Here is a 10,661-nt window from a genome sequence, read left to right as displayed (position 1 = left end):
ACAACAACAACAACAACAACAACAACAACAAACACAGCCATCACCATCACAGATAGAGACAAAGACAGAGACACACAAGATAAAGAAAGAGAAGAAGGCTGACCAGGATGAAGATGATACACTGTTAAATAGTGTAAAGAGTTTGAGTGCATTCACGACTAGACAGTTGTTGGATATATGTGAGAGGAGACATTATGAGAATGAGTTTGACGAGGATGACAAGAGTAAAGTGATAGCAAAGTTCATCTATTATCGTTATCAACAAGATATATTGATAAAGAGGAGTGAGGCTGGAATGCAACAACAACAAGAGGACAAGAATGCTGAGCATGAAGTAGCAGTGGAGAAGGAGGTGGTCCAATCACCATCACCAATGGAAGCACGAAAGAACAAGAAATCAGATGGTTCGATCAATCAAACTCAGACTCAATCACAGTCGCCCTCGCCACAACAGACCCTGGACACACACCCATCGACAACCGAGTCAACTACATCAACAATGAACTTGAAGTCGAGTCGCGAGAATGTACTTGGAGACCAAGAGAAGGTGGAATCATACAGGAGAATCGATTGGAATACTGCTGGAAACAATGATGCTGTTGTTGGAGACAGGGTGGAGTTTGAAAGATCTGACTTGGGCGCATTATTGACGTTGACGCATCACTTGACACCAGCTACATTGGTATCATTCATCATCCATTGCGAAGCGAACAATGTGCCAAACTTCCAACAGCTGCTGTGTAGTGGTGTCAAGAGTCGCACGCTTGCTCAACAGGACGTCATCACCAACATGCTGATCATCAAGTATCTCCAGCTGGACCAATACGAGATGGCGCTGACCTGGTATGCTCGTCGCCAGATCGACCTCAACCTGCAGCCCACGCTCCAGACCAACATGAGCTTCATCAGGTATCACGAGTCCTCCTTGGAGGATACTAAAGTCCGCGAGGCACTCATTCAATTCTGGCGCGGCAAGCATCACAGCCAGGCAGCGCAAGAGTCAACATCATCCTTGGACGAGTTGTGGTCGGAAGTCGCACTCATTGACTGTGGCATCAGGTCGACCACACCCCGCATCCGCACAGAGCGCGAGATCATCCTGGATCACATCTGCAGGAGCAACGATGTCGAGGGCATTTCTATCCATCTGCGCCGAAACATGGACGTGCTTCCCAAGTCCACGCTGTTGCTGCGTGCTCTCCTGGCCATGCGTGGGGACACCACGGCCGGCCGTCGTCCCAAGCCGACCACCGTCCACTTTGATCTCTTTGGTCTAATGCCAATACAGTGGCGCGTTATGCTTATCGATCAGGCCCAACTCGATCATATGTTGGCAACAATGGATATCTCCTCGCTACTGGACGCCGTCAAGCCAATATACAACGTCGTGCGCTACATGAAGTCATTTGGCAATCACATCTTGGCAACTCTGTTGGCGGACAAGAATGCGCCCACTGACGTTGTGATGGCTCAGGTCAATGCGATGGCCTGGGACAACGTGCCAATCGACCGAGCATTGATGGGGCCTCTCTCGGACTTCATCTTCAACAGTCACTCAATCAACAGACTCGGCAGAAAGACGCTCGAACACATCACGACCAATCACAACCAATCAAACAAGAACAAAGAATCGATCACATGTCTGGAACTTTACCGAATGATTGCTACCTCCCCATTAATCGACCTCACAAAGTGCAAGAGCATACTCAATAACTTGAAGTTGAAGCGTGGATGCAACGACTATGGAGTGCTCCTGCTCGGCATCCAGTTCTTCTACTACTCGCTCAAGAACACTGAGATGGCGCAGATACCCACCAAGCAGCTCATATCGTCAATATTCAGCACTCTGTGCCAGTTCCTTCAGATCGAGTACAATCAGCGCCCCTCCGAGAGGCTCATGAGCGTATGGCTGGACTACTGGAGCAGCAGGGGACAAGGCCCCGTCACCTCCTACAACCTGAGGACATATCACTTGTTGTCTGCAAAGGGCATCACCGACGAACATCTGTTGCTCTCCAAGATGCAATGTACAACTCGCGGCGACATCAAACTGGATGATTTCTGTGGCTTCACGCCAATGGACAATGCTGATGGATTTACTTTATCGGCGATTGTTCAAGAGGCCATAATAAGCCTCGATGACCTGAAGCTGGATCAGGATCCGGCTGCAGAGTCGACCAGGCTCTACAATCATCGCAATCAAGCATTTGGTCAGCCTTCAACGAGCAGTGTCCTTATTCAAAGCTTCATCAATGAGGTGATCAATCAATAAACCAAGCCATATACATATCCACAGACTTCCAAGAGGGTCGAGGGCAAGGGTGAGGGCGAGAGTTAGGGTTAGGGCGAGGGTAAGGGTTGCCCCTTTGTCATTTCTCGTTCAAATCATCAATGAATAACCTTGACCCGTCCACAAACAGATAATGAAGTAATGAGTGATCTGCCACCTGCTATGAACGCCATGCTGGCGTCAGACGGCACATTGAACAAGCTGGTGTATAAGCATCAAGATGTTCACGATCACTTGTTGGGCTACTATGGCGCAGAGCATCTTGATAGGATACAACGAGCACAGACTACAACTCAATCACTTACATGTGTACGAGTGAACACTATAAAGACTACAAGAGAGCAGTTGATCAATGATCTATCACAACACTTTGGTTCAGCATCATCTCAAGCTGAATACACCTTAGAGCCAAGTGATATTGTACCATTTCAATCACTACCTGGACCCAATGACAAGCACTACAACAACGATCTACAACACAAGGAACAATTAGACAGGATAGCAAACGAGGTCATACTACTCCAGAACAGAGGACCATTCAAACGAGACCCAAAGTACAAGCGTATGTCACTGCGAGTCAAACAGTCGAGGCACATACTAACGCGCTCGAACATGTTGAACATCATAGAGGTAGTTGTAGGTGCGACATGCGGTGAGTCAGTACTAAGAGGAAGTAATATATTCGCGGTATGTACTAGGTGTCGCGCAAGCATGAGTCAATGTCCATTCGTATGGCTAACCCCTTTGACTACACTCTAGCCAGGTGTAATTGGATCACACAAGTACAGTATGTATTCATACTCATTCAAATGTTTGATTGATTGATCGCTCATAACTAACCATCTCGCCTGCGCCCCACGCAACTTCCAGTATCCAAGGGCGAGAAGGTGTCAGTGTTTGTAGACTTGGATGGCAATGGCAAACATGGATTCATCGTGGATGACTGCTATAGGGAGAGAACAGTGTATATTGGCAATGGTGTATCATTGATGGATAGAGCAGACTATTTTAACATTCCGAATGGAGTGGCGATAGAGATGACTGAGCGTATATACCTGTGTCCGCCACTGAACGCACTGCTTCCCGATCGCCTATACCTCCAGCATCTGCCCTCCGTACTGACAGTGTTCCAACTTGACCTGCCACAGGTGCCCGAGCAGAACATGCGAGTGCTGGACATGTGCGCCGCACCCGGTGGCAAGACAACACTGATCGCCACGTTGATGGGCAACAAGGGCACGGTGTTGGCATTGGACAAGAACAAGAAGAAGCAGATAATCATACATCAGTTGTGCCAGCAGTTGGGCATCACCAATGTGCAGAGTCGTCTGATGGACTCGGCCAAGCTGATAAAGGAGCCACGCGACCCTGCCTTTGCCAACGAGTCGTTCGACAGAGTGCTGCTGGACGGGCCTTGCTCAGGCCTCGGCTCGCGACCAAGGTTCATCGAGCTCAACACATTGCTCGACCTAAAGAACGCGGTCGACATCCAACGTCGACTGATTGACAATGCAGTGCCGCTGCTCAAGCCTGGCGGCGTACTGGTGTACTCGACCTGCACCATCAATCCAGAGGAGAACGAATGTAATGTCGCCTATCTACTATCTCGACATCCTCAAATGGAGCTACTGCCACAGTATCCACACCTTGGCAGTGGCGGCCTGTCCAACTGCGGTCTGACGTCCGAACAATGCTCTCTAGTGCAGCGAGTTGATCCATCCGACTCTTTGTCCACCATTGGATTCTTCATTGCCAAGTTCAAAAAGAGAGTAGTGTGAATTGACCCGAGTCCAGAGCATAGGCTCACTCAATCAATCAATCTTTCCATTCATTCGTCCATGTTTGGACCACACGGAATCCAACCCAGTTGCCGAACGGACCCTTCGATCCAGCCTGTGGTCCATCTCGAGACACACATCTCTTCGCGTTCTCTTTGTCTCTCCCCTCGTTTCACGCGACTACTCCCTTCCCTACTCTAACTGTCATTGGATATTTGTAAAACGAATGAATCAAGGTTATGCGCAACTGATCCGAGTACCCCATCACTTGTAATTTTCCATCGACTTTTGAAAAAGGAAAGTGTTGGTGCTGGAGAGTTTGGCTCAACAAAACGAGTTAGAGGTCGCGTCTAGCACCTTCAACAACCTTTTTGCGTTAGGGGCTCACTCAACAGCACTCACTAAAGTCAACACCAACGTATGACGAGTTGGGATTCTTCACTCCCAACCGTGTTTCTTGCTTGTTGTTTGAGTGAGAGTGAGTAAGAGGGAGTACGCTTGCAGCTACTGTTGTTAGCAACATCAATCAAAGTTCATTTTACACCATCCACATCCATTCATTCATTCATTCAATCAATCAATCATATTTATATCTATATTTATAACATATACACATGTCTGGTAAGCAGTACTCTTGGTCCGAGTTGGCCAAACATAACACTGAAGATGACTGCTGGGTAGCCATCGACGGAAAGATATACGATATAACCAAGTATGTTGAAAACACGTGATCATTCAATCATTCAACATCAACTCACTCACTCAATCAATCAATCAAATCAATCAATTGGAATGAATGAATAGATGGGTACCAGAACATCCAGGTGGAAAGGAGATATTGTTGTTGTCTGCTGGACGTGATGTTACCAACTTGTTTGAGAGCTATCACCCAATGTCTGATAAGCCACAAGCGATAATTGGCAAATACCAGGTGGGAGTGTTGTCCTCGATGGAGCACCCCAAGTACGTTGCAAAGAGCAAGTTCTACTCGTCGCTGAGGGAGCGCGTGCGCGCACACTTCAAGGCCACGCAGCAGGACCCACAGATGTCCGTGTCGATGGTGACACGTCTGTCCTTTGTCGTGCTGCTCGACATTGTCGTCTACCTGATGGCCCACTACCTCACCTCCAACTTTGCCCTCAACTGTCTGCTCGCCCTCATGTTTGGCGTGTCGCAGGCTTGGCTCGCCATGCACATGATGCACGACGCCAGTCACGCTGCCGTCTCGCACAACCCACTCGTCTGGAAGGCCTTGGGCGCCTTCTTCAACTTTGTGACCGGTGCCTCCTTCTTTGCCTGGAATCACCAGCACGTCATTGGCCACCACCTCTACACTAACGTCCGTGGCGCTGACCCCGATGTCGGCGAGGGCGAGGTCGACTTCCGTGTTGTCACACCATACCAGCGCCGCGAGTGGTACCACAAGTACCAGCACATCTACGCGCCAATCCTCTACGGACTGTACACAATGAAGACCCGTCTGCAGGACGTCGAGGCTTTCATCAGACACTTCAACGGCCCCATTCGCGTCGGCCCACCAACCACCTTTGACACGACCTCCTATCTGGTCGGCAAGGCTTCGTTCATCATTTTCCGTTTCATCCTGCCCCTGCAGTACCACTCGGTCGCCGATCTGGCCGTCTTCTTTGTGTTGGCCGAACTGATGCACGGCTGGTACCTGACCATCAACTTCCAGGTGTCGCACATTGCCGACGACCTGACTTTCTACGCCACCCCAGACAAGCCCGAGGAGCCAAGCCAGTTCGAGGAGGACTGGGCCATCTCCCAGATGAAGACCACCCAGGACTATGGCCACGGCTCGATCGCCTGCAACTTCCTGTCGGGAGGACTCAACCATCAAGTCGTTCACCATTTGCTGCCATCAATCTCGCAGGACTACTATCCACAGTTGGTGCCCATCCTCAAGGAGGTGTGCCAAGAGTTTGGCGTCAAGTACCACTTTAAGGCCAACTTCACCGAGGCCATCAAGTCACATATCAACTACCTCTACCGTATGGGCAATGACCCAGACTATGTCAGACAGCCAATCAACAGCAAGAAGACAAAGTAAATAATTAAATAAGATAAGATAAGTTATGTGAATGTTTGATCGAGTATTTGATCGAGGGTTGAGGGTTGGATCGAGGGTTGAGGGTTGAGGGTAGGTCAGTTCAACAGAATAGTTGTTCTAATAATCAGACGTACTACGTTTCCTGAACATAACCAATCTCGATCCATTGTATTCTTGGACACATTTACGCATCTCACGCAACTCCCATTCACTCACTCATTCACTCAATCAGTCAATTAATGACCAATGATCAATTAACATTGTTATGTGCACTTCCAGCATCCCACTCATTCATTGGCAATGAACAAATACAGTGGATGGATGGATGGATGGATGTCCTATTAATAGTATTGATAAGACATGTATTGTGTAGTGTTGATAGTTGTTGATAACAAGAATGCGCAAATGTGATCCAGTGCGACCAATGAGGTGTGGAATGAGGGTGAGGTTGATGGGTTTGGTCGAGTAACTCGACCATACTCTATCTCAAGATATCACCTGCGATGAACCTGCCATCTGGACAATAAAATGGATTTCAAATATCATACAATTAATGAATCAAAGAGATATATACCCTGTATATGTGTGTGTAGGTATAGTATTGAGGTCTTGAATATACCTACCTACCATGTGCCATTCTTATTCATTCGAATCAATACCAGAGATAATCTTTGTGTTTGTGTGTGTGTGGACCATCACTCACTCACTCAATCAATCACCTAACCCGACTGATCACTCCCACTCACTAACACCTACTCAACTATGGGTGGGTCATTTATCACATGACCACTAACCCTAACATAACTTACCTTACCGTACCTACCTTATTTTAAGTATTGGTACTGTGTCTCTGTCTGATCACACTGTGGTGCCAATGGCGAGTTGGCAATATGGCCGGTGAGGAGGTGGTTGCCTCGCCTGTGAGCGATGAAGATGAAGATAAATACATTCAATCATACATACATATAATTATAATGATACGAAGGAAGGTTGAGAGTAAGTGAGTGAGTGATAGAGTGAGAGAGTGAGAGAATGGTAAAGGGTATCTATTGGTATATCCATCCTTCCTTCCATCCATCATTGAGATGCTGTGGCAACTTGTTGCTCCTTCTTGTTGTTGCTGTAACTGTTGCACCAATGTGGTGCAATTTGCACCATTTGATTGTTTCTGATCACTGTACCGTCAACCAACCTCTATCCTTGGCATCAATTTCCAAACCATACCTATTATCAATTAGTCCATCCAGTTATTCTACCAAAAATATTTAGTTAGTTATTGGAAGGACCAACCAATATTCCCTCGAATATCTATCCAATTTCAACTAAATCAATCAACCAACTATATCACTCAATCAATCAATCATGACAACAGACACAGAGGATATTGTGTTGGAAGTTGTATTGCTCTTTGCTGACGTTACATCGATTATTGGAGCATTCAGTGTATTGGTAGCCTTTTGGAGGCTGAAACTACTTCGAAACCATGTCACAAGAGTTATCTCTTGTTTCTGCATCACATCATTCATCAAAGACCTCATTGCATTCATCCTGACACTTACCAAAGCATCCGAAACAAACTCATTCTCATGTTATCTCTACGCAATCGTCATTACCTATGGTAGTCTAAGTTGTTGGCTTTGGACTCTATGTCTAGGTATGTTTGGAAACAAGGAAACAGGGAAACTCCCCCGGATTTACCGAAACACGGAAACACACTAATACAATACTTCTAAACTTTAGCTATTAGCATCTATTTGTTGATTGTGAAAAGATATCAAGAGATAGAGAAATTGGAGAAGTACTACTTCTTTGCTTGTTGGGGACTACCCATAATCAGTACGGTCACAATGTTGGCTGAGAACACTGTGGAGTTTGTAGGAAGTTGGTGCTGGATTGGCACAGAGTACACAGGCTACAGATTCGGACTCTTCTACGGACCATTCCTCTTGATCTTCTTGTTGGCAGCTATACTGGTCGGCATGACCTGTCACTACACCTACCAAGTGATCCACAAGGGTGTCTCGGAGAACAAGGACAAGCATATGTCTTACCAGTTCAAGTTGGTTAACTACATCTTTGTGTTCCTCATCTGTTGGATCTTTGCCGTCATCAACCGTATCCTCAACTCGTTGGGCAGCTACCCCTACGCCATCAACCTGCTGCACACCTACTTCAGTGTGTCGCACGGCTTCTACGCCAGTGTGGTGTTTGTCTACAACAACCCTCTGCTGTGGCGTTACATCGGTGCCAAGGTGTTGAAGGTGTTCACTGTGTTTGGCTTCTGTCTGGAGACTGCGCAGGTGCTGGAGAAGAACAAGAACAACAACAACCCGTCGCCATACAGCTCGAGCCGCGGCGCCGCCAAGAACTCTGGAAACAACAATGGCATGTTCTCTGGCGAAGAGGACGGCGACTGCGCCAACGACAACATTAAGGTCGGTGCCGACATCCCCATGGGTGAGCTGTCGCCGCCTATGCCCTCAATCGACATCGACACGTCCACTGGCACCACCACCACCGACGAGGATTCGTCGTCGTCGCCGTCCGCTGGCCCGGGCAACGTGTAGACGTGAGAGCGAGCTCTCTCTCTGCGCACCGACTGTTATATATAGCTGCTCCCTCTTCATCATTAAACGATTGGCAGGCCACTCTGCCGCCACGTTGTACAAGTAGTAGTCGTCGTCGTCGTAGTATTAGTATAAAGAGATAGAGCGAGGGTTTATTGTTTGGCTTGGGAGTTGGTAGTAAGTGTTCAGTGGTTATGTTTAATTAACTAGGCGAGCGCTGTAGTTGGCCGATCAAAGCAAACTGTGGCGCGCCGGTGTAGAGGCGTTTATGTTGTTGCCCGCGCCCTTGCCCGCGCCCCATCCCAGGGGACGGACGGACGACAGAACAACAACAAATTAGATAGACGAACGCTTCAATGACACCTCCTCTTTAGAGGACCTTCTGCTTGGGAGCCTCGTACTTGTCGGGCACTTGCAGGTCGGCAATACAACAGATGCCGGCAAAGAGAATGACCAGCAAGATGAATACAATGAGGTAGGCCTCCAACACTGGACCTGGGAAGTAGTTGATGTAGTCGCTAGTGGAGTTGGTGCCGTTGGTGGTGCTGTTGGAGTCGGCCAACACGGCAGCGTCGTAGACTGCCTGCTTCTCCTGCTCAAACTTCATCGTGAAGCCCAGTGGAGTTGGGTTCTCAGCGGTGAAGAAGTTGACAGAGTTGCCCTCAACGCTGTTGATCTGCTCAAAGTATTGGTCTGTTTTGTTTGGAAGTGAGGTGGATGTGTTAGCTTGATGTTCGCGCGAGATGGAAACACTCGGTATCCAATCGATCAATCAATCATCCATACACGTACTTTGGTTGTCCTCTGGGAGAACAACAACAAGAATGTCGACCTTGTTGTTGGAGATTGATGAGGAGGCAGTCTAATGAATGAATGAATGATTGAGTGAGTGAGGTGATGGAAGTTAGTCATGTGATCAATCAACGATGGCGCGTCACTCTCCCGCCTGCCACGCCACGCCACAGTAATCACACTTTGTATACATACAGCCTTGATCTGGTTCAAACGGATGTATGATGCACCGTTAACATGGAAGTCAGAGTTGGACTCGGTGGCGACGTAGATGGTGCCATCGATAGAGATTGTCGAAAGGACTGATGAGAGGAATGAGCCAGAGGTGCTGACGTATGGGATGAAGATCGATGTGCGAGCAGCCTCGATGTTGCTCTTGAGTGATGCAACCTTGCTTGCTGGCTGGTTGCTGTAGCTGTCAAACAGGCTGGACAACTCATCAGTGCGCAGCTGTTGCTCGACAAAGATGGTGATCAGCTCTGGCTTGATTGAATTGACGATATCGCTAGACTGTCCGCTGACCAAGTTGGACAGCATCTCTCTGAACTGTTCAGAAGAGTATGTATCAAAGATCTCTGACTTTATAAAGGCACTATTATTTGTTTGATTGATTGATTGTTTGTTTGTTAGTTGTTGGTCCAAGTATTTGTGTCATATTCATTCATTCATTCATCAAGTCGTCAAGTCGCGTTCATAGTGTCATTGATTGTTTGATTGATCGTGCCAAATAATGACACTGATGATGATCCAATTAATGATGATATTATTGTTCCCCTGTTGCTGCTGATGTTTGATTGATTGAATGAATGAATGATTGAATGATCGATCATACTTTTGGGAGGACCATCCAATGATTGGGATGTTGAGGGATGCCAGAGTGAGTCCGCACAGCACGGAGGCAACCAAGAACAATGTAATCAACTTCATCTTTATGTTCCTAGTATATATATAATATGTATATTAATGTATATGTTTTATATAAATAATAGATAGATATATAGAGTAATAAGTTCTGCAGAGGTTGGAACGTTCAAGTTGCAGTGAGTGAGTGTGTTAGTGAGTGGGAAGGGAGAGGGATGGAAGAAGAGTGTCAAGAATAATGAATCTCTGGTTATGTGTGCACTCTAAAAAAATTGATAAAAACTGGTCTCACCAACTCACTC

The 10,661-nt window shown here is 47.2% G+C and overlaps 5 protein-coding genes across 5 annotated transcripts; 4 read left to right on the top strand and 1 right to left on the bottom strand.

Moving 5' to 3' along the window:
• Window positions 1–295: 295 nt before the first annotated feature.
• SAMD00019534_103570 (hypothetical protein) lies at window positions 296–2,272 on the top strand (the record flags this gene model as incomplete). The annotated part of the gene is made up of 1 exon (XM_012894608.1): window positions 296–2,272. One exon carries the CDS (start codon window positions 296–298, stop codon window positions 2,270–2,272), a length of 1,977 nt encoding a protein of 658 aa, XP_012750062.1.
• A 159-nt stretch (window positions 2,273–2,431) lies between these two features.
• SAMD00019534_103560 (hypothetical protein) lies at window positions 2,432–4,068 on the top strand (the record flags this gene model as incomplete). The annotated part of the gene is made up of 4 exons (XM_012894607.1): window positions 2,432–2,852; window positions 2,919–2,977; window positions 3,050–3,077; window positions 3,161–4,068. The coding sequence occupies 4 exons, from the start codon at window positions 2,432–2,434 to the stop codon at window positions 4,066–4,068; spliced, it is 1,416 nt and encodes a 471-aa protein (XP_012750061.1).
• Window positions 4,069–4,682: 614 nt separating this feature from the next.
• SAMD00019534_103550 (hypothetical protein) lies at window positions 4,683–6,139 on the top strand (the record flags this gene model as incomplete). The annotated part of the gene is made up of 2 exons (XM_012894606.1): window positions 4,683–4,780; window positions 4,873–6,139. 2 exons carry the CDS (start codon window positions 4,683–4,685, stop codon window positions 6,137–6,139), a joined length of 1,365 nt encoding a protein of 454 aa, XP_012750060.1.
• Window positions 6,140–7,029: 890 nt separating this feature from the next.
• On the top strand, window positions 7,030–8,706 carry SAMD00019534_103540 (hypothetical protein; the record flags this gene model as incomplete). The annotated part of the gene is made up of 3 exons (XM_012894605.1): window positions 7,030–7,135; window positions 7,512–7,793; window positions 7,880–8,706. The coding sequence occupies 3 exons, from the start codon at window positions 7,030–7,032 to the stop codon at window positions 8,704–8,706; spliced, it is 1,215 nt and encodes a 404-aa protein (XP_012750059.1).
• A 370-nt stretch (window positions 8,707–9,076) lies between these two features.
• On the bottom strand, window positions 9,077–10,425 carry SAMD00019534_103530 (hypothetical protein; the record flags this gene model as incomplete). Its single annotated transcript, XM_012894604.1, has 4 exons — window positions 9,077–9,399; window positions 9,499–9,568; window positions 9,694–10,090; window positions 10,331–10,425. 4 exons carry the CDS (start codon window positions 10,423–10,425, stop codon window positions 9,077–9,079), a joined length of 885 nt encoding a protein of 294 aa, XP_012750058.1.
• Window positions 10,426–10,661: the final 236 nt, after the last annotated feature.

The sequence above is a fragment of the Acytostelium subglobosum genome (assembly GCF_000787575.1).
Source record: "Acytostelium subglobosum LB1 DNA, scaffold: scaffold26, whole genome shotgun sequence".
Taxonomy (NCBI): Eukaryota; Evosea; class Eumycetozoa; order Acytosteliales; family Acytosteliaceae; genus Acytostelium; species Acytostelium subglobosum.
The sequence above is the reverse complement of the archived record's forward strand: the minus strand, read 5'-3'. Positions and strand labels throughout refer to the sequence as shown.